A 24,576-nucleotide genomic window follows, 5' to 3' on the forward strand; every position below is an offset into this window, starting at 1 on the left:
TTGCCTCGCTTACCAGGCATAAGATTAGAATATATAATTAGCAAGTATGGTCCACATGGGCGGTAGAGCAGTTGTAAATCTTAAAAAAAATTTAATCGTCGGTTCATGTGAAGGCGGTGGTTTACCCCAGAAGATGGCATTCATTTGCATTGTAAGCAGAATCACCATAAGGCATCTGATACCGATGCTTGCTGTTTGAAAAAAAGTCACATTTAATGAATCAATGGGGCATTTCATCAATAAATAAATTATTCCATCAATAGAAAGTATAATTACAACCAATTTTGGGATTGATATAGTGTAGTGTTCAAAGGATGACAAAAAGGCTCATGTTATTTTGTTCATCTGCTTCAACATGTCAAAAAAAAAAACAAAACAAAGGTTTTTCAATAAGAATATTAATGACTAGTATCTCTTCATAAGGAGCAGAAGGAGATCAATGTGTCATGTTAATTTCAAGTTTCCCTGTGTATGAAATGTACGGCCTATATCTGGCCCAGACTTGGGTCTGTTTGGTGGCCTCCACCATGGCCCAGTTTATAACTGAGGAATGTTTTAATATCATGTGCATGATATCCAACAAAGAGAATTTTACCACTTAAAATTTTCATTTTATCTTTTCTTTTTAGTGCATAATAAAGTGCATGACAACATAACAAAACAATAAATTATTACTATAATGATTGCTGAAGGAGCTCTTTGAAATAGATTTTCTTGCAAATGGAGGTATTTCAATACCAAATCAAAGTGACTCTGTGAACCATTCTGACATGTTGCCATTGTTATCATTTATCATGTTACCATGCCTATGCTATGCTGTGGTTTTCCAGGTCCCTCCAAGGTTATATGCAACACGTGTCTGTGCCTTATTCAAAAAAACACACATACAATTTTACTCAAAACATATAAAACCTTTTATTATAAATATTACAACAGTTTTATTCTGGTTAGATCCACCTACACAATGCAGTGTATATTCAATTAAATGAGAGGAAACAGGCAACTAAACACTTCAAAACAGGTCTGGAAATAAGGGTGTTTACTCTAGGTCTATCACAGCTGTGATGTACAAGGATGGACTGGCAACATCTACCACTCAACACTTTATGGCTACACTATGCTCAGTTTATGGACTTTATTAAGCATTTACAGTAGATATTATTTCTTCTTTTGGGGGGGGGGGGGGGGGGGGGGCGTTTCTTCAGCTTGAAGCCTGACTAAAATAATTTCTTTCTGTAAAAATGACAAAATTAAGTTTAAAAACATATGACATAATGTAGACATTCAACAACAATTATAAATGAAAGAAAATCCATTCAGTAACAAATTTGATTTCAAAAAAGATTTTTTTAATTAAAAAAATCATTCCTGACATGAAAAATATTGATAATCATGATTTTTTTTTTAAAATACAGTATTTCTTTTACAGTAAATAGTCAGGCACATTGCCTTACATAGTGGTCTCTTTCTTGTCTCAAGACAAGCAATTCATAGATTTGGTGGTGGAGGTGCCTCCTTTGGTGCAGGAGTATAACATGTCTTCTCGTGTTTACAAAAGTGAATGTCTACAGGTGCACAACATGGTTCCATGAGTCCACTGGCTCAATAAATAAATAAATAAACACGACCCCTTGGGCGTATCCAGTGTATTTCGGTGACTTGGTCCCAGAGTTAGACCTGGCTGACGATTTCAGAGTCCTCCTCCGTGTAGCTAGACCTGGCTGATGATTTCAGAGTCCTCCTCCACAAACCACTGCACTGGTGTCCCATCTGGGGCCCTCTGGAGGATGTGCCTCTGGGGAATCTGTGAGAGAGGGACCAAAAGCAGACACTGTAAGCCTGTATGTACGCATGATGACCAATATGGATGTTTCCACTGACTTCCATGTAGAGTGTTTCATCTCTAGCAGGAGCTATAATAAAGGACAGGCACCCAGTCCCTCTGAACAACACAATCTACATGCTCAGAAGAACAATGCTACAGTGAGATAGTGAAAAGACAGGCAGAGAATGTATCCTCACAGCAAACAGTAAAACATTTAGGTAAAACATTATTAAACAAATACGAAGTCCCTCTGAATGGTGAGTAACCCAGTGCTCCATAGAGGGGATGAAGAAAGGGTGGGAGCAGAAGTCAAGGACTCATTCAGAATGAAATTAATTGGTGATTGGCTCAACCTTAAGTGAGTTACTCCACACATGCATTATCTGCCTAGTAGACTCTAATCCAGAGCAATTTACACAGGTCACATCACCCATTTTATGTGGCTGGATATTTACAGAGGCCATTTGGGTTAACTGCCTAGTTCGAGGGTACGACATCAGAGCCTTGGACTTGAATAACGACCCACCCAGGAGGAATTAGCGGTCAAAAATGGCCCCTTTGGAATCTTACACCCTCACAGTTATCCTGTCCTCATCTCAATGTTTAGAATAAAAGCATGATTCTGACGTTGCATTACAATCACTGCACAAGACTGCAAGGTGTTCTAGTGTTTTCTGACGTCTTGAAATATGCAGAAACATTGGCCCCATTTCCCGCCATTGGAACCTGAGCCAAGAGGGACTGGAGCCATCAACCACAAACCATCAAACATGTAGCAAACCACTGGCAACGGTCACGTGCATGTTTCTGCCTCATTCCAGAGTCACCCCCCCCCCCCCACCCCCATAACACTGATAGTCCCACGACGGCTCCCCTGTTAATGTCTGGTTCTGTAGCATATTCATACATTGCATACATTTTCCGTGCTCCTTAGACTACAATGTAACTTTTCAATCATTTATACTTAATAAACCATAGATAAATTTAGCAGGTTCACACTGATAATTCAGCAACAGGAAATGACATTTTTGCAGTCCAGCACCAGAACTTTCCTGGGTTTAGAAGGCCAGACCACCATGATTGTAATCCTATGCCTCCTCGTGAGGGTTTATGACAGGCAGACAACAGGTTCAACACAAAGGATCCCCACAAAGCTAAGAAGCACTCTGTTCATGGCCAAATCAAAACAGATAGCCTTAGACAGTTTCTCATGATGACTGGACCATTGTCATTGTTAGTGCAAGGTCTTGGACCTCATGGTTTTTACTGAGTCACTGTAAGGAAGCCGATTTTCTCCAAAATGGATCCTACCCTCAGGCCCCTGCCCTCCAGACAATCTGTGCAGGGCTCTGCACCACAACATTGCACTGTAGAATCCATCAACATTAATTGTACCCGACTCTTATCAACTGAACTAAAATAAAACACAGATAAATCCATGACCATAACATCTGTCATTTTCCCCACCCTGTGTCAGAACCACAGCCGGAGGTAGAATGGGACACAATCAAGCCATGTCTGCCAGACACTCAGGACAGTGTAAGAAAAATCTGCCAGGAAGGGGCTTTGAGCCATCATACCCAGAGCTTTGATTCCCACATCACTGGGTCAAAGGTCAGAATTTCCTGACAGAAGGTCTCTTTACATGAGAGTGTTTTTATGTCTAGTGATTTTTACAGTATTTATAACCAGATACATCTGTTGTGCAATTGTATAATTATTAGCAAATTTAAACAGCATTTTGACTTAACATACCTTGTGAGAAGAAGAGGAAGAAAAGAAGATCCATTCTGTTAAAAGGTCACAACCTGTGTGTATGCACACCGTTATCACACGTAACTGTGACAAATGTCACATGTGTGAAAACTGACAGCGCAGCTCTAGACTGCAGCACAAACTCAAACGCATTTTTGAATCATGCTGCTACAGCCAGGGTGGGAGGAAACCATTTGGAAAAAGCAGGGCATCAAAAACCTCCCTCATCAGCAGGGAGGAAGGCACTGCATCCTGGGTGGAGCTGTGTTTTCCCAGAACACACTGCACTGACTCACTGGATGAAGTCCACGCTCTGTTCAGACGCAGGGGAGACACGACGGATCCCAAGGATTTCCCAGCGTACTTTGAGCCAGAGGCAGGTGTGTCACATTATGACTCACAGTGTTGTTGACCGAGGGAGTGGCTCCCAGCCCTGATTGTGTGTTCCTTCTTGCTCAAACCCTCTCTACAGCTGTCAAAGACATCACCCAGTACTACTCTGCACTAAGAGTACCAGGCGAAAAGAAGGAGTCACTTGTCCCCTCCTGACCAGGCCTACAAACAGTGATACTCTTGCTTTTATTGTCTGCACAATGTATGGCTGTCATTAGTTTACTCCAAGTATCTCACAGACTACAAACAAGGGCTAGTAGTTACTCATTCCAAGTAAGCCAACTAACAATTAATGTTTTCAGAATATTGCTAGAATATGTGTGACATTTCAGGTCAGGCGTCTCTGTACCTAGGCCACAGAGCCACACCAAAGCAAAACACAAAATATGTAGTGCTAGTGGAGGAAAATAGAGACATTCTGTCTAGAGACATGACTGATAGTGTCCCACCCCCCCCCCCCCCCACTACCCAACTAGCACAAAAGACATCCGTTTCAATGAAAGTAGAACAATGAGAATTCAGACACTGTGCCACCGGCACCTTCACCCCTCCAGGAAAGTAAATTATCACTGACTTGGTGACAGACTTGCCTTCCCCATCTATCAAGAACAGAGACACCCAGCAAGAGCCAAGCTGTAACAAGAGACAAGAATGTGTCCAATCAAATACTCATCCTTAAAAAAAAAAAACACCCTGAGAAACTATTCTCAGGTTCTGTCTACTGATAAACATCAGAAGAATCATTGTCTGATCTGTTTTCCACGGCTGATGAACAGATAAATGGCCCCATGTGTCAAAATGTTCATCTAAGACAAATGCGCTCTGATAACTGTGAGTTAGTACAGAGAGGAGCATCTGCTTGATGCGCTGGTGCAGGTCAGCACTCTGAAGCAGCCAAAGGCTGCAGAGCTGGTAGTGACCCCTTTGCGAGTTTCATTTAGGAATCAAGAGACCAGCTATGAGAGCCATGGGACGCTATGACTTTTTCAAAGTGCTGTAACTGTATTTGCTCAGTGCGGAATGTTTGTGATGTGCATTTGTGGTCAGTGCGGTTAATCACAACACTAAGAGTTGTTGGTTTCTACGGTATTTCTAGCACTGGAAAAAAAACTACATTTCTGAAGTCATCCTGGATTGTCTGCCAAGGCAGCTTTTGCATTATCATTCTGGTTACACCTCACTGGTATAAGACTGAACAGTGAGAAGCACCCAGTGCAGTATTTATAAAATACCATGTGTGATTTGAAGGATTCTAAATAACTCAGGGTCTTGTTGCCAGTTTTCTGAACCATAAGAACACCAGTGTGCGTCACACTGAAACCATCACTCACAGTTCTGTAAATGAGATCAGCTCTGTCAAGCCTGGCCATGCTCTCACATTCCAGACCACATCTTTGAACTTGGACACTTGGTTTAAGAGGAGCGAGGACCTCAACCACAGCCCTGACAGCTAAGCGTCACCCTCCACAGCCTTCTAAAGACTGATCTTACCTGGCGGAATGCACCTTGATTCTCTCAAATTCTACACATTTGAAATGTTTTCAAGATCAACCAAGGTCAGTTTTTAGTCAATATTAAAGTCAAGGAAATATAGCTTCTTAGTTGTTTGTTCTGCCACTGTTTAGTTTAGATTGTGTCAAAGTCGATACTGGCACCCAGCCATTAAGGCAATGATACCGCTGCTTTCTGCACGTATCACTAGCAGCCCTTATACTGCACACCTACATTCCCATTCCAAACCTGCCCTCTCAAGATCAGACAGGCAGGTTCTCTCCACTGACAAAGACTGACATGCTCCACTGCTGGAAAAATCCAGTGGGTAGAAACTCTTATTCCACTTCATGGACCTGGCTGTCCACAGATTCCAGCAGAGCCTGAGCCCCAGCTACACATTAAATGCAGATACACTGGGTGCGGTTCATACACACAGCCCAGGGAAGGGCCAGGGGCGATATGCTCCATGAGGGCTACGCCCCTTTGAAATGAACCTCCACAGTTCCTACCTTATTAATCATGCAGCAGCTTGAAATGAAGGTACCCATCTACGTTCTTTCACACAATGTAGGCTCTTCAGAATGCCAGTTCTGTTAGCATGTGTTTTATGGTGCACATTCAGGAGATTCTTTACCTGATGATAGAGGTGGTGTTGCTGGGAAAGAGGGGAGTCTCGCCCGTGTGCGCTCTTGATGCGGACCGCGCCCTGCCGGTCCAGGGATCGAGGACGAGGGCCCCGGAACTGGCTGCGCTGGTGCCAGGACTTGAGCTCTTCTGACACCATCTCCCTCGGCAGCCCCCTCATGTGATGGTGGGAGTATTCCCTGAGGGAAGGGGTGCGGGCTAGCCGCGTGTGGGGGGGCAGAGGCCTGAGCATCTGTCGTGGAGAGGGGGCCTCCTCGTACCGGTACTCATACCGAGCGAGGGAGTGGGGTGGGGGTGGGCCCAAATATAGTCGTCCCATGTCGATTTCAGGGGGGTACCCACCCGCCTCCTCCATGTACTCCCTGTAGAAGCTGGCTGTGGGCTGGTGCGGGGTGATTTTGTAGAAGCTGGGCCCCGTGAACGCCAGGGGCCCGTTGTGGACGCCGTTGCCGTGGGTAGTGAGGTGGTATCCGTAAGGGGGCGGGCACGGCCTGGTCATCTTGAGCGGGACCTCGCGGCAGGGAGAGCTGGTGTAGGAGGGCACAGAGTGCTCAGAGCTACTGTCTTCAGAGCTGGACAGGTACAGCGGGGTCCCCTGGGCCGCCCTCCGGGGCGAGTACTCCGGCGCGGTCACTGTGAAGTCTGTCACTCGTCTCCGCGGCAGCTGGGCGCGGCCCCGAGTCTGATTGGGGTCCTGAAAGTTCTTGCTGTTCGGAAGCCTGTCAGAGTCAAACAAAGATTATCAGACAAAAATGCATGCTATACATGAAATACAGTGAACGCTTCAAAGGCACCTCAGTGTAATGTAGTTTGACTCCTACATACTATAGCAAGTCAAAATTCAACTGGATTTGCTAATTACAGAGGGTCCCTGTCAGTCCACTCCCTGGCAGAGCTGTGTTGAGAGGTATCAGTCTCAATGGAAATGTCTGCTGCGCGATGCAGAAGGCGATGTGGCTGCTGTAGGGGAACTGACCGGAAGGATTGGGAGTACTGTCTGCGCGTGTGTAGCTCCGGGGTGGTAGGGGCACTGCTGGAGTGAGTGTGGCGCAGGGGCATCAGGAACGGGAGCGGGGCATCTCCAAATCGGGGATCCACTGGGGTGGACACGGGAGTCACCGCTGGACTACTGTGAACACAGAGAGGAAAACGTGAATTCATGGCACTCATGAGAAGGGTCATAAACAGGCTGAAGTATTTATTAAAATCAAAAGATGCTGCAAAATCGTACCAGTCACGTCACATCAACACATCACATTAGTTTTGCATGTATGCCCTACAGATTCACCATTTGTTGCTGGTGAACAGTCTCAATATTACTTATAATTCTTCTTATTCATACAGTTGGATTTGTTTCCACATTGAGAAAATAACCCACAGGAAATGTTTCCAGTTGCCAAGGCCCAAACCAGTACTGAATTCTACTGTAATCATCATTTTTGAGGGCACCATACCAAGGTATAAATGCCTATGCGCTCTGCTGAAGCATCTATTTTCAACATTGCACAAACCTCCATTCCCACATCCCACATCTCCCTCCACTCGGACCGCCTTTCTACTGCGTGTCAGAGCAGAAACCTCTTTTCTTTCCAGCAATTTCCACCTTCAAATCATTGGGTGTAACCTAATGCCGACTCAGACAAAGCCACTTCAACGATCCCCCCCGGATCCCCAGCTCTTAATGGCATTTCAGAGCATTTCAGTGGTAAGGACTGAACACTGCTGCTGCCCACCCAGAGATTTGTGGTTCATGTCAGAGGTGACATAATTTCACTTTTCTATTTTTTTTACTAGTCCCACAAAAATACGTGCATGTTTTTGAGGGAGCAGCATCAATCCATAAGAGTTTAGAGGTTTAACTGCAGGAACACTCAGTTTTTGATTTTGCAGAGCAGTTAGAAGACCTTTAAATATGAGCACTCCTGGGCTCAGTCTGTGGCTGCCTTTACTGCTGATGAGCAATGGCGTGTTTTTGTTTTTTTGGTTTTTTACCTTGACCGGCTGCTGCAAGCAGATTGGGATTTCTTGGGTTTCTGATAGGGCTGGTCCAGACTGGACTCCTTCCAGGGTGAGTTCTGGATGGGGGAGCGCTCATACTCTTGGCTGTGCTTCTCTCCAGGCCTCAGGCCCTCCAGGGTCTGAGGTGGGAGGTGCCGGGGACTGGGTGGAGGGCCTTGAGGGGGGACCTCGGTGGTCTGCTGGGGATCCGCAAGGTCTGGAGCCTCCAGTGCCAGTTGAGAGGACTGGTTGGACTCCACTTCTGAGAACAGGGAGAAGAGGAGCAGTCTGATTCCTCGTTGCGCTTTCACAGAAATCATAAGAAACCCCAGGCACCCCTGCTACAAAATCTTGAGGTGTCCTGTGGGAATTCCACAGGTTGTAAGAGATTACCACTTCAGATACAGGGCAGAGACATCCTTTCCGGTCTTACCTTCATCTAGGACCACAGCGTCTGACAGGGAGCTGTCATCCGAGGTGCCGGGATCTGGAGATACAAATCGGCACCATGTCAGCCTCAGATTTCAGCAGGTCCATCCTCCTACCCATACCTACATCTGCCCTTACCCAGCTCTATAGCTCTGCCCCGCATCCCGGCCCCATGAGCTGCAGGTGGCGTGCGGGCGGTGCTCACCTCTCTGAGAGCTGGCGTTGGCCGGGTGCGGCGAGGTGCGCCCCTGCCTGAGGCGGAGCTGGAGCACGGCCTCCCGTAGCTCCTGCACCTTCCTCTCCTCGCGTTTGCACTGCTGCTGCCGGCTCTTCCTCACCGGCTTGCTCAGGTGTTCCTCAAGGGACAGCCTGCGGGCCGCCTCATAAATCTGCAGCTGCAGGGCTAGCTCTGCCTCCACAGAGAGAAGCTCGGGATCCTATTGGCGGAGACACACAGAGGGCTTAGCAGGCAAATACAGCTCACATGTGATAATGCCTTGACTAACACTTGCTCATCCCACAGAGATAAACACACAGTTTATTTATTAGAGGATCATGGTGACAAATCAGCGACACCAGCACATACCCCTCCCTCCTGGTGGATGCTCTCTTCGTTCAACTTGAAGGCGGCTCCGATACGCCGTCGGACTCGTGGGGGCTTCTCTCCTGGCTGCAGCGGGTAGTCTGACGACAGGTGTCCTGTCAGCTCCTGTGCAACCAATGTGCAGACAAATTGGTGAAATTGCGATCAGTTGTAGTTGAGCAGTACAATCATTGAGGAACAACATGTCTTATTATAACATTTAAGGCATACACCAGATATTAAACCAGAGTATCGCATCATCGAGTTGACCCGACCACGTTTTGTTTCCTTATTTAAAAGAAGTTTAAGTGTCAAGCTGGAACATCAGTGAGTGACATGGGTTGTGGTATGGTTAGGACAGCTAACTAGATGCCATATTTGTGCTGAGCCATATTTCAGTTCATCTGTTCTTTCAAAATGTTTTGTTCAAACACAACTTGCAGCTCCTTATTTACTCCAGCGCGTGTTGCTATGATTATTGTCAATGAGAGACAATGGTAGAAGGGAGCACTTACAGTAAACCAAAGCAATTAACTAAATCCACAGCTGACATTCAGAGTATAAAACACACCTGTGTTGCTGTGCAACCAAACAAGGCACCTGAGTGGCATGACGACAGTAAAGACAAGTGGCCACAGCGCACGGATGTTTCAAGACAACTGAAAATGAGGTGGGTCTTTTCTTGTGCAAAGGTGAACTTTAGCAAATCACTACAAATATCCTCCATCCCTTAGGCTAAACAATAGTAAACCTAGCCTCTGTGTTTGTTCGGTTCCTGTTAGAAGACTACCAATTCAATGCTCTTGGGAAAATGGGAGAACCGGGCCAAGATTACATTGTCCTTGTTATCTTAATAAAGTGGAAACTTACGAATAATTTTTCTGATTGACGTTTGGATTTCTTAGGGTTTCATTCTGCACACCTTGATCAACCGTAGGTGAACTAAGATTAATTCACACATGATCATCCGCACAAGGAACATTTATGAAGGTGCCTTAAACATGTGAAGACAAGACTACTTTTCATGACTGTTTCCATGAGGCAACCATGCTGCTGTAACTCAGCCACTATCGTTCTCTCAAAATATGCGGTAAAGTCTTGTTCTGCTCCGCTGTTTAAATTGGGTTGCATGCTCTGCTTGAACAATCAGTTTCTTTCCCCTACACACTGAAGCTACTCAAAAAATGCAGCAAATGCATTCACACCTAACGTCAATCACAATTTATGACCAGAACGTGACATAATAGAACAGAATTTCCATAAAGAACAATGTCAATGACTTCTGGAACAAACAAAATAAAACACACCCAATGTTGTGCCGACATGTCATACGGCAGGATTAATACAGATGCAGACAATACAATGTGAATTTACTGGTCTTGCTCTTGATCCCCTCTGTAATCATGGAAACAGCTTTTCAGGTAAATATACCCATCATCAGTGCACCTCCGAAGCACATCTAGACAAGTCCGCACAGGTGAGCAGCTAGCCCACATCAAATGGAAAATATGATTGGGTTGACTGACCTGGCTCCTCTCAGATATGTCACCCTAAGTAGGTTCCACTATGCCTCTTAAAGTTGATAAATGAGGACAAGTAAAAAGAACATCTCTTGGCAGGACTAGTTTGAGGTGTTCTGATGTTACTCAGTATAATATATGGGATAAAGGCTGTCAATGACAGCTAAGAGCACTGTGCACTTTATATTGATTAGTATAGTACTATGTTTCACACTGCAACTTTTCTTATCTGGATTGTTGTATCACTTTATAAGTATAGAGCTGTGGCTATTTTATTTCTGTGCTTCACAACATCACTTATATCCAGATTCATTCCATCTGTACTCCATGTATGTGTTCTGCACTGCACTTGTTGTTTGTTGTATCACTACTGTTACTTGGTATTTGTTGTTGTCAATTTGGCTTTGTATGAAAGTGCTATGCGAGACACTGGAACTGGAATCAAATTCCTTGTATGTGTAGAAGCATGCTAGGCCAATACAGTCCGATTCTTATTCCGACGTGTTCCTGACGTTTTCTGCATCTGCACCGTTTCTCATGTGACCTCTAAATGCACTGCTGTACTTTTGCTTTGTACGTTACACAGGGCAAGAGTGCCTGCCAAATGGGGAAATGTTAATGTTGTCGGGAGGTGAGTACTCACGGCCTCGCGGATACACAGTTTCTTCAGCTCCAGCAGACACAGCTCCAGTCGGTCCTCCAATGATTTGTGCTTCAGCTTCATGGCTCGCGTGTGAGTGGTCAGGTCCTTCAGAGGAGAGGAGGGGCTATCTGGACCTGGAGGACACAACAATGACCTTCCATCAGGTGCTCCGCCTTCAACAGAGCTTCCACCTGAGCGGAAAAACACCTTTTGGACAGTATCATTAGACTGTGACAAGGTGCCACCCAAGACCCTACTGCTGCCACTTCACATTAGCAATACCTGTGGTTTGGCTACTTCAAACAGGAGCAAAATTCCTACCGCAACAACACCAGAATTGGACAGGACGCCTTAGTCTCTCAATGACCAGTGCCAGAGCAATACCTCTGTCAATAAAGGATTCAGAATTTGGTCACTGACTAGATTGTGGACATTCAGATCCTGCCTGGGCCTGAGGAAACAAACACCTTAATCCTAGTCAACACAAGTGAGAACACTGATGGACCTCATGATTGGAGCTTATTGTCAAATTAATCACTTGAAGTTGTGCATGTGTGATATGACTGGCATGGAAACAAAAGGGACAATAATGTGACTACCTCCTGGAACTCTAAGCTGTTCCACTGCATTGCTAAATAATGACACTCAGTTCACACCAAGGGCCAATGATGACTGGAAACTGGCTCTATTGAGTACCACATTCCTGTGAGATTAGAAGATAAATCACGGTGAGTATTATCAGATGTGGCCCATTGTTTTGATTCCCTTCATCAGAGAGGTGGGACCCACTACTGAGAGCTTGCTTTTTAGCTTCTGGAGCTGGAATGGTGAATATGTGAAAAAAAGTTCCTCTGCTCTGTCTAGATTGATAATCCACCTTTGTGAGAAACAGACAGAGCATTACCAGATTACATTAGCAAAGAAGAATGTTACCAGCAATGCCTCTGAGATTAATATTGCGTATCTTTAAAGTTGGCCTTTTCACCAGGACCGGTATAACCTCTTGTATGATTCAGCCCAGTTCACACAAAGGGAACCTTCTTGTGGTGAACACAAAAGTTCTCAATTATACTGTACCAAAGTCTGACAGGAACCCATGCATCTTCACCACAATGTAAACATGACCCCTGTCAGTGAATCTCTAAGCCAAACCTAAAGAGACCTAGACTTGATGAGATGCAGTGATAGAAAAGTGAGTTCTACAGTTCATGTGAAACATCACAAAGAACACAGCTTCCCCAATCAGTCTCACAATGCACCAGTAGAGCACAAGCACACACACGCGTTATATTACATGTGCTTAGTAGATGCTGTCATCCAAAGTGACTTCCAAGGTTTACAAATCTAATCATAAAGATGGATATTTACTGAGGCAGGTTGGTTTCAGAACCTTGGTAAAAAAAAAAAAAAACTCTACAAGGGAATCGAACTGGCAACCTTTGGATTACAGGGCCTGCCCTCATGACTACCTGGCTTCAGAACTGTATTTTGGCCAACTGATGTAGCATATGATTGGGTCTTACCAGACTGCAGAATGATGCCGCTGTCAGTATCACTGATCTCTTCTTTGCTCTCCATGTCTTTTATTCAGGGGTTAGCTCTTCTCCAAACAAAGAGAGGGTATCGCCTCAGTTCAGAGGTGCCTGCAGAGGGAAGAAGGGTGCATCTTAATTTTTTGTACAAATTTATTTTCCATTTGAAAGAGAGGTTAATTTTTCAAAGGCAACTGGTGGTTACATCTGGTAATTCTCTGCAGTGTTTCAATTCGGGTGTCACCCTAAAGGTTTATACATCAGCCTTTAAGAGCATTCTACTTGGTGAGTCCAACCAAACATTTTCATCAGGTTTCCATTTCAAAACTGTATACTTTCTCCAGAATTTTAAATAATAATGAAAGCATTCTACTGAAAGTGTTTTCGAACACCCCTTTAACCACATTAACACAATAAAGTTAATCTTCTCAATATCTCCTTCTTTTGGCCCAAGTCTCCCCCCAGGCTAAACAGACAGTTTCCCAAGGACCATACATAAGAATTCAGTTACCCAAAAGAAACAATTGGGTGCCCAAACACCCTCCAGCCAAGGCAGGTCAATTCAGGCTTGTCCCAAGCTGTCTCAGGCCTTGCACTGCCCAGGGACACATTCAGACTTCCCAAATTCTCAACAGTATTGTAAATGAATGTGTCACTAATGGATTATCACATAAGAAACATTGCTACTGCAAGGGTCAGGAAGTTCAAAGGTCGAGGGCACTGCTCTACAGTGAAGCTGGAAATGAGAATGCAAAAACCTGAAGCTCCAGGGGTTCTAAAGGGTTTGAGTGGGTGTCAGTGGTGGAACAGTGAAGCCTAATGGACTGTGGAATGCAGACAATTATTGACCAGTTTGAGCTGGTCAAAAAGGGTCTGATTGGTTAAAACATGTGAGTCATTGACAGCACATGGTGGGTCAACCTACTAAGTGACCAATGAAGCACCTCACCTTTCCATAACCAGGTGATATGCTGACTGTACCTAGCCACAGGCACAAAACAGGAAGTTCACTCAGACATGAGGAAAAGGCACCAAACCATAAAAACCCAAGACTGAAAACAGAAAAGAAACTTATGAAATTGATGTCCTTTATCAGAACTCTAAATCACACATATCAAGTGATTCAACTGAAGTGACTACCCTAATGAGCAACTTTCAACTATAGCAATCTGGGCAAATCCAAACTCATTCATAAAACTTAAGCTCTTGCACCAATCAGTCAGGTGTGACATCACACTGAAACCAAACTGAATCCTACGAACTGCAGATAAGCCAAATGATTGTGAGTGACATCACCAGTAGTATGTAATAGAGTACATGGCTGAAGCCATAAAACTGTGACACACACCAGATGTTTTTTTTCTCCCACATGTGAGGACCTGGCAGTCCAGAACACTTCCTCTTTCTGGAGCAACAGGCGGGGCTCAGTGTGCTGACATCACCCCTGATTGGAGCAGGGTAATCTCAGAGCCTGAGAAGGACCTACAGGCTTGTAAAAAGATAATAAAATTGTACTGAGCAGGTAGGAGAGTGCCAAGGGCATTTTCACAGCTGACTGTTTATTACTCTGAAACTATTGTTAAGAGGTCCAGCATTATGAATTACATGCAGGTGTAGGCATTAAACCAAGATGTGCTTCAAAACAAAAGTTTTCAAGACAAAGTGGGTTTCATGTTGATGACAACAGACAAACTACACAGTACACCCTGTATGAATTGCAATGTAAATTACTAATCCCCATTTATGATACTTATTTTTAGCATTAAAACATATGGAATTATCTGACAAAGGAATTAACCAATGCAGTGGAAATCATACTACAATAATATGACAGGGACAGCCACACTACACTTCACTGTTATAACACAGTGGCTCTAAAGTCATCATATCCATTTCTATTATATAAACTTCTAACAATGCAATAATGTGCGCAAAACACAAGGCTCACCATAATTACAACACTGTCATTTTGTAAGTTCGTCAGTTACCACATCTCCGTTTGCTCACATCACTCGTCAAACACCGCATATTCGACAGGGGATTGGTTTAAAAAAAGCCTCTAATGTCTTCACGAAGCCAAGCATGGGGCAACAGTCTGAATCACCTTGGCGTTCATCATTTGAAACAAAGGCCCTACATCGAGGTTGAACTGTGGGAGGTAAAGAGTTTCACACGCCACCAAAAGCCTCATATGGAGTGGCCTGGAAAAGCTTCCACCGGGTTATAAAAACAGGATTCTTGCATATTCTGTCCCCGATGAGAGACAAAACAGAAGTCGGTTTTATTTATTTATCGTTTGACGGGCACGCTGTCAATTTAATTGTGTTCCTTCACTGCAAACTTTATTTATACGTGAAGTTTTAGCACTACTTCGAAGAACTACTAAAGTCATTATGAAATTATTTTAGCGCATGAAACAAATAACTGATATTTAGATATACACACCCCTGCCAAACTTTTGCTATATATCAGCTTACAACAATGAAACGTTACGAACGTTAATTTACCAACATACACGCTGTAACGATTATCAAGCCAAGAAGTCTTGGAGCTAAGCGGAACCTACTATAATGTACGACATAACAGTCCTTAATATGTTAGAAAGATTTACCTGGTATAAAATAAAACAACAGTACTTACATGATACAGTACGTGGTTCTTGGTTTTGCGTGTGACTTCTGCGTTAGTCTCTACCCCGGCTTTAGACCAACTGTACTCTGACCCGCTAAAGACGAAGGTAGTACCGCCTGGTAGCAGAGTAGGTGTGGAGAGTGTTGCCGGCTCATGTCATAGAGGGAGTGGCGAGAGGTGCACATACCTGGGGAAGCGTTTTCAGAGGAGGAACAACAACGCGCTATTGTGTGGAAGCTTTCAGCCTGGACAGCGCAATGTAAACAAAGCCCCGCTTCTCCGGCCGGCGCTTTCTGTTTAAAGTTGTTTGCAGGCCTCGTCGTATTGAGAAAAGCGTATGTACAAAAAATTACATGTGGCAGAGCGCTGAATCTGATTACATTCTAATTAATTGTTGCGATTAAATTAATCCAAAAGTAGGATTAAAATAACATGAATGCGAAATGCGTTGTCTGAAATGAGCGTTCCTCTTCATTTGACCATTTTATCTGTTTGAGAGTGAGAAAGAAACAGAAAGAAACACGCAACATCAAAACGATTTTTGGCTTGATCAATGTATCTGATTGCAAGCGGTCAACGTCACTGTTTTGTTTGTTGCGGAGTATTGTTCTCTTTCTCGGAGCCAGATGTCCAACACAAACTACAGTTGGGATTATATTTTTTTAGTCCATTAAGTCGATACTATCCTTTCTGAACAGAATGTGTTTATCACGTTAGATGGCGCTCTAACATAAGGCCTCTCCACTGCAATTCTCATGTTTGAGGTATCCCTCACATTACATTGTAGAATAGTTCCCTTTTTTGCACGAAAGCTGTAGGAAATAAAACTTTCGTTTTTGTACAACACCCGGAATGCTAGGCTACTCCTTAGAATCTCATGGGTTTGTTAAGGAATTTAAAAATAGTAGTGCCATGAGGGTATCGTATCTGTCAGCAACAGGATACCAAAACAAAGTTTTTTCGTATAGTCTAAGCAGAAACTATCCAGTCAATATTCATTAGATAATGGCCACTCTAAATTGTGGGTATAGAATTAAGCAAACCTCCACAACACTGCCCACAACACGAGCCATCCAAAAAGGATTACTTTGAAAGAAGTAACAAAGCCGGCCACACGCTTCACTGTTCTCCACAGCGAGGAATAATGCGAAGCCAGTTGGCCGACCTGACGCCATGGCAACGAGACGCAGCGTAGCAGGCCCGGCAGTGTCTGCGAAAGGGGCGTAACGGACCGTGTTTGCGGAGTCGAGACCCCCGAAAGAAAACAGATGGCGGTCGGAATGGCTATTCCCTACACCTGCTCTCTTCGCCACAACCTTCCAATTCAGCCAGCGACCCGAGCAGCACACTGGTTCTCAAGGGTAGAAGTGCTTTAAAGCGGAACGCGCTTTCTGCCGCATTAGATGAATTCCATGGGAAGGCTTTACTGAGGGTCCACGGTCTGCGCTGATGTCAAATGCCACACAAAGTGTAGGCTTTCAATCCAGGATAACTGAAGGTCTGTTGCATTTTTAAATTTCTTGTGGATTTTCCTCCTTGTGTGTCTGGCGAAAGCAACGTTGGACAGAAAGTTCGCACAAGAATTGTTTTTGGTTTACAGATGGGCAATAAAATATGCTGTTATCCAAGGTACGGGGCCTAAAGCCAATATTGTGGTTTTTTACACGGCACTACGTTTTCACAGTATTCATCTCACATCAGGCACATGTATCATACACAGCCTGTACTTCTACACATTTGACGTCATACCCATTGATCCTTGATGAAACCTAGCCTTGTAGAATATGGTGGCAACAAAAAGAGTTCTGTTGCTGTATTAAAGAAATATGTACATTGTTTGATGAGGCTCAGATTTCCTTCATTTATCAGTCAACTTTTACTGGCACTCTCATTCCTCAAATTTTTGCTACACTTCACAGATAATGTCTCTAGATATCCTCTTGACCATAACTCCCAGTCACACCCACTGACAGCCTTGCGACTTCATGCAACCTCTAGCCTTTGCTATTGCAGAGGCTACACTATTACACTGCAACCGCTGTGAGTCTGGGCCCAAAAACACAGCAGACAAACCTTGAGCTACCACATGATACCTCTGTGTCATCAGGGATTGGCTGGGACTTGATTAGAAAAGGAATCACACAATGGAATTGTTTTATTTGGGCTGTAGCTGCAAAGGAAACAACTAGCCCTTCTCTTGAAATTAACAGGGGAAACTTAATCTGCTTCACTTTGAGTAACAGTTCAGCACAGCACGAAATGAACCATTGAACAGTGAATTGTGTTGTGTTATGAGTGAATATTTACTGTCGAACTGCTAGTGTGAACTCAGCTGCCCTGGTAGGAAGTGTTTTCTCATGTTGATGTGTGTGTGATAGCACAGTTCGTGCAGTCCAACAAATATCCAAGGAACACACTATGGGCGTGACAATACAATGTACACAGTGTGAGACGCGGCAGCCATCAGAAGGCAGAAAGGCATCACTGCAGGTCAAAAGTAATGAAAATGATAAATCTTGTCATTTTTATGAATTCCTTCTCTGTAAACCAGACTCAAAAACAGAACACACAGATTCCTTAGCTGAATGGAGTGTATTTCATACTGTTCTTCCCAAAGAGCAGAACTGTCAAATTTCAAAATTTTTTTTTTTTTTGCTCACATGGAATGTCAGCCATAGCTCTCAAACTTTTACACACAAGTATCTTTGTAAAGGCAGTAACTGTATTTGAGGTTAATATTCCCGTCCCTTATGATGGCTGGTAAAAATACACTGTTTCACCCACATTCTATATCTTTTGACCTGCTGAGTTAGATCACCTTTTAAATTTTTAGTTCAGAATTTAGCTGTCATTCTTAAAATTATTGATAAACTAATATTAAAGTGTTAAAAAATTTAAGCAATTAAAGTACAATGTTAACCATTTGCATTTACATCTCTTGAATTTACTGAATTGACCAAAAAAATAACGGACATTGTCATAAGTAGATAAAACCTTTATTATGCATTACCTTAACTGTTAATTATGGCTATAACTATAACTATACTGCGAGTGGATTCATCGTATTGTTCAGACCTCATGAGAAATATCTGGTGGGCGCAACTGTTTTTTTAAACACAATCAGATACACAGCCTAGTAATGAGTCCAGTCAAAATATCAGCCATTCAACTGAGACGAGCTGCATCTCAATCAGATAAAAGATCGGAACCTATGCTGGACAGGCACGCCCCTGTTTGCATTATATACATCCCCGGGATTAACCAGGAAAGATTTTAAATCCTTGTCTTGGCTGCATTTTATCCAGGCTATCCCTAGATTTCCATAAGCTCTTGCCCTGAGTAAGGGGTCTGAGGGAAGGGGTGCGTGTGTGTGTGTGCGTGTGTGTGTGTTGGACCAGGGAGTACAGAAGCATAATCCTCCATGAGAAAGTTTGACAGAGTGTTGTTTCATCTGAGCATCTCCTCCCATTCAGTCAGGGAGCTCAGGCGCGGCACTGCAGCAGTGAGCAGTGACCTGCACAAAGAGGATCCAGCATGCTCCAGTCTGGGCTGCCACTAACTCAAACACACTGACTCAGCCCCCGGCCTGACCTCTGTATCTGCACAATCTGCTGCAGGGGCAACTTCTCCCGACACCTCCGGGCCCACGCCTGCGGCCCGCCAGCAGACAGAGGGACTCCAGCCCGACTGGGCCCACCACTCTCACATGCTCATGGGCAGAGAGGAGGCTGCATGGGGGCACAGTTGACAAATGGGGGGTTGTGCATGAGTGGGGGTGGGGTCAAAGGTGAGGGCCTGAGGGAGACGTTACTCTATGAATGGGGGCCACTCTCTTGGCTCTTTGGGTCAGGGTTGGGCCACTCTGATCCCCAGGAACAGGGTTACCTTCCATCTTTGTCCCCACCCTGTAGCCTTTAATGGTCTAATTGGCTCTGTCATTACGAGCAATTAGTCTAAACAGCCGTGTGTTGAAGGGATTCCGTAACCAGTGTTTACAGGATATCTATAGAGCAAGGGTACCCCCCCCCCCCCCCCCCCCCCCACCAATCCCACACTCATTTGAGTACGGCGGAAATATTTTTCAGATGAGCCAGAACATGACACTGTGGCAGATTTCGCCGTCTCCTCTGACTTCCCCACCACCCTGTCCCACGAGGCCTCGGGGGCTGTGATCTCCCCTGGAATGCAGACTGCTGCTGTGATCACTACTGCTGCCACAAAGCCCCGAACCACCGTCAGGGAGAGTTTCAGAGGCTGGGAGAGGGCACACATGAAACACACCAAAAAAAAAGATGAAAGTCCCCCCAGTATTTTTCAGCCTTATAATTAGGATCTTCATGTGGGACAGGGTGGGATGGGGTGTGTGAAATGCTGATATTTTGGCAAAAACCAAAGTGCCTCACAGTGTGATTGATTTCAAGAGTCTGGTGAGCAGCAAAAATCCATTCAGAGACACACATCCATCCTAAACATCGCACAGAAGCTGGGGAAATTGGGTGGAAGGATTTCCACATGCCAAAGGGAAAAGACCATGAGTATAGGCCTAGCAGGTACTGTTTGCTACACGCCACTCCCTTCTTATCAGTCAAAACCCAACACAACTATCAGGTCACGGGAGCACTTAAAAATAAAAGAGCAGTGGGTGTGACTGGAGAATGACCGCTCATAGCCTGCTCAGTGACAGCTCACCACTTAGTCATAACCCTGAAAACAAGCCCAAATGGTCAGTGACACAGCTTCTCTTCAGGTCAAGCCTCAAAGCAAAAATTAGCAAAATATGAGAAACACAAACATCAGTTTGCTTTGCTGCCTAACTTTCACATGCCCCGGTGAACCTATGATTTCATTCTCATTCCACTGACAGGAAGATAATGCTCTCTGTATCTCACTCCTCCATCTGTTGCAATAACAATGAATTATGGACCGGAAAGTGGTCGGCTTTTGTCCATTCCTGTTTAGTCTGTAGACCCACACGGGTGAAGCTGTCCGACAGCCATACACAACAGCAACGAAGCGAGAGTAAGGGAGAGTATAACACAGCAAATAGGAAAGCTTTTAATCCCATTTCATCTGGACGACAGACACTGTGTGCTACGGTTACAAACTGTATGAGCGCGTATGTGTGTGTGTGTGTGTTTACATGTACGGGTGTGGGTTGGGGTTAAAGACTCAGTCGAGGTAGAACGCAGCAGCTTAACCCAAACAAAGTTGCAAGCAGGAAGCTGGTGGAAAAGCATACCCGGGCTGGTGTAGGAGCGAGCGGGCACTGCATTTATTTAAACAGCCCCGCCCCTCACAATGAGGCACTGATAGAAGCCAGGTGGGGTATAAGGTGCATCCAGTGCATGGTGCATCTGGTCCCGGTTAAGGTTTCAGAGAACACAAGCCTTGCGGTGACATCCATTCATCACCCCGCCATGGCAGGGGATACTAAATGATCAGGGTTAGCAAAGAGGGGTTAGCCTCTCAGACCTTCGCTGCACAACTGATACTCCATGGCCCTTGAAAGGACAGCCTTCAAAGCGGGGCAGAAGAACAACAACAAACATTAGCATGGCATCTTAAATCAACCGCAAGTCTTCCGTATGCGCCAGTGAAGATTTCCTTCGGCTCGCTGTGTCTGACTTGATGAACCGTCTTGAAGTCAATCCTATTAGAGTTAAAAAACAAAGTCCTTCACCTGTGTCCCTTTTAAAGGTTCCTGGTGCAGTTTCCTCTTGCAGTCATGCAGTTAATTGAATTGAGTCTGTAATCTCATTTGGCATCTGTCAGAGGGCAGTGCAGAGCGTCAGAAAGCCTTCACTGAGGGGAGAAACGAGGCCAAAGAGCACAGAAAGACAGGGAACGCTATTATACACAGAAAAAAACAGTATAAATAACCGCAACGGCTGAGTGCTTCACTTTGATCAAGAATGCTCCCATTGTCTGAGCAACGATCTGGATCACACTGCATCTATGAAACAGAGTGAAGCAACTTTCCTTTTGTGTTAACCCAGCGTTCATCAGTCCGGCCCTAGCAAACCCAACATAACTCCTTTACACCCTCAGTCCTCAAGAGCAGGGGAAACATTTTAACCAACCAACACAAAACATTTAGCTAATGTTGCGGTGGAAATATATCAGTGTGGCAACATTACCACAACATCACATAACCATGCAAGTTGAGTAACTGCTGAATTGGTAAAATCTTGAATGCCGTGGGCCAGGGCCAGGGCGCAATGACAGTCAGAGGATGTTTTCAGCCACTAACGAGACACTCTTCTGCAGTCTGAGAACCCCACCTTAAAGGGTTAAGACACCAGGGAGCGCGTGGCTCCCAATGTCTCAGCGAGTGAGATTGAGACATCAGAGAGGAGGCTGGCAGCCGAGGAGAAGGCAAGCACCCGGGCAATTATCGCAGTGTGGTGTGAGATCTCTCCGCAGCTGTCAGCAGAACACAATAGGCCCGTGCTGTTATTTTCTCTCCACCGTGATCCCCCAACCCCAGCCCCACGATGCCGCAGATTCCGATGCTATTCACAGCCGCTCAATTCTGGCCGGGCAGCCTCTTAAAGCCCCCACCCCCTCACCCCGAGGGGCAAAACGCATTGGCAGCAGGCCACCAGACACAGGACCAATTTACACATCAAACTCAACCCCCTCCCCCACCAAAAACATGTTGATTGAACAAATGAGGAAAGTTGATTGAATGTGACTTTGATTGATTCTGCAGAAAAGCCTGGAATGATTTTTATCCAAGACGATGGACAAAGTGAAATGTCCTCACTACCAAACACAGCAATGAACCAGGTCAGCTGATGGGCAGATTGCACACTTTCCTTCAGGAGGAAGAGCAACAGGCAGAGACTTTTTTGTGCCCATTTGGAGAAAAAAACTGTCCCTAACATCATGTGATCAGTATCCTCACAACCCCTTTAATAAGACTCTGGTAAAAATGGTAAAAATAACAATTTCAAATAGATATCAAAAATGAATCAATATATAGATCATGTAAATATGCATGCTAAATTGATGTGATACATAATAATAAAAAATAAATGTGAAACCTAAATTGGTCTTATTTCACAGGGTCTTTTTGACCACTGTCTGTGGACACTCACCGCCATTTCCACTTCACTTTAGATCTCATATACAGAGAATTATAGACATTTTGGGGCCTTTCAGATGTGATGGGTGTTAGGATTATGCAAGATTGCCCCAACCATAAGTAACCCAGCAGTTTCACAAAATCACAAGGTTTTAATGTAAGGGGCTACATTTCCATTTTGTGAGGGCACAGTGCATGTTCTGGTCAGGGTCTGGCACAGAATATGAGCTTTTATGGCTTGTAAGAGCGGCTTCATGTCACCTAGGAGTGAAGACTCACACCCAGTAGTGTAGCAATGTGATAATTCCCCCACGTAAGTGCTTTTGTTTGCCTGTCCCTCCACCGTGATGGTGCTTAATTCCTGAAAGACACTGGCATAGACTACTTCCTCCCAGATTGTCCTTATGGCTGCATTACAATGCAGTGTTAAAATGTTCATCACAGGATACAAGGAGGCAATATACTTTGTTCAGATCCAGAACGGTCATTTCTGACAACACTGACAGATGCTTCTTGTTGATTATGTATCAGTGGTGTGAACGTGTGTCTTTGGCTTTCCGATATTCATTATGCTAAGACTTCCACAGTAATAAAATGAAAGAAAGAAACGGGAAAACGCTAGGCAACAATCCCTAAATCCGTTTTTCTTACAACGTGAATTGTCGTTTGTCTCATAAATTGATGACGATCCTCATTCGTTATAAAACACTGGATATATATGTCAGACCACGGACATGTACAGTGTGCGGGGGACTGTAGGAGGTCAACATGGCAACTTACAGCTGATTATATGTAAACGTCCTCCGCAAATATTTACCCAAAGAAACGTTATCGGCAGCCGAGTTGAAAGGCTGAACGCTCATTGTTTGATACCATGATCACAGCTAAGGATGTAGTCAGTCTAATCTACTCTATCCAAAAATGGGTAATCTGATACAGAAATTTGTAGTTTGACAGTGTCTCCGCTGAGCCGCCTTTGAAATCATTCCTTGGAGTTTCCTGTAACAACTTGTTAAGACTCCAACGATTTGAACGAGGTGTAGCTGTAGTATTGCGTACTTGACTCAAAAAAAAAATCTGTCATTAAAATCAATCTGTCATTGTGCACGAAGAGAAGCCCTTACTTCTCAACAAAGCCAACCTTTTAATTAACGAACGACCAAAATCACAATTCGAAGTTACTGATTAGGCTACTTGAGTTGTATCCGTTGGTTCAGGTGACTTTTTCCGAAACTATTTAAACTACCTATAACATTGTAAAGGGAAAAACTCGTCATCCCACACGTTGCATTTTGCTTATAACGATATCTTGACTCAAATGAATAATATTATAGATCTTCAACAGTTCACTTTTGAAATCACCCCTACATCATTGCATGCACCCTGTAATGCCAAAATGGGCTTCATGATGGATGATGAAAGTTTTCCTCTAATAAAGCCCTCAGCTATCACACGCGTAACTAAGTTTAAATGGTTTAAGGTTTTAGTTGGTCAATTTAAAACCTAAAATCTTAAAATTAAACAATATGAAAAAGAGACATTTCTAAACATTTTACTTAATTTCTCTAATTGCACCAAAAGGTCGAGAGCTTACCAAGTTTCATTAAAAGCATTACGTACCTTTTTTGTATTGCTTCAACAATCCGAGAAAGTATGGGATATCACAAAATATTTTTTAAAATCCATATCAGTGCATCGCGCGAACAGAATATTCCCGTTCACTGGCTGGAGTATTAGTTGAGCATCCCAAATGTTTTGGGAGTGGGACGTCTGTCTACGGATTATACCATTCGGTGTTCCAGAAAGGGGGATACACTAACTAAATGTATTTTTCACATTTGTTTAAGTGAGATTAAGTCGTGGCTATTATTGGTATTAACTTATTTTTTCTAAGTTATCATTAGCAGACACTTTCGACAGACGTATTCGGGGGAAATTAGCAAGTAATAACAACTAGTACATCATTTTCCGCATGGAGTTCCACCCTACTTTTTCAAACTAATGGAACTCGGTCTCCCCGCAGAAACTTTTTAAAGTGGTT

The 24,576-nt window shown here is 44.2% G+C and overlaps 1 protein-coding gene across 2 annotated transcripts; it reads right to left on the minus strand.

The window, feature by feature from the left end:
• Positions 1–1,466: 1,466 nt before the first annotated feature.
• On the minus strand, positions 1,467–24,246 carry inavaa (innate immunity activator a). Of its 2 annotated transcripts, none has more exons than XM_036533865.1 (10): positions 24,156–24,246; positions 12,809–12,928; positions 11,286–11,419; positions 9,126–9,248; positions 8,745–8,976; positions 8,544–8,597; positions 8,105–8,372; positions 7,089–7,241; positions 6,102–6,831; positions 1,467–1,804 (listed from the first exon to the last, which is right to left on the minus strand). In XM_036533865.1, exons 2-10 carry the CDS (start codon positions 12,861–12,863, stop codon positions 1,712–1,714), a joined length of 1,842 nt encoding a protein of 613 aa, XP_036389758.1. In that variant the 5' UTR covers positions 12,864–12,928; positions 24,156–24,246; the 3' UTR covers positions 1,467–1,711. The 2 variants fall into 2 exon arrangements, with proteins under 2 accessions (XP_036389758.1, XP_036389757.1); XM_036533864.1 differs by lacking the exon at positions 24,156–24,246 and adding an exon at positions 15,458–15,528.
• Positions 24,247–24,576: the final 330 nt, after the last annotated feature.

This window comes from Megalops cyprinoides, chromosome 7 (genome assembly GCF_013368585.1).
Source record: "Megalops cyprinoides isolate fMegCyp1 chromosome 7, fMegCyp1.pri, whole genome shotgun sequence".
Classification (NCBI taxonomy): domain Eukaryota; kingdom Metazoa; phylum Chordata; class Actinopteri; order Elopiformes; family Megalopidae; genus Megalops; species Megalops cyprinoides.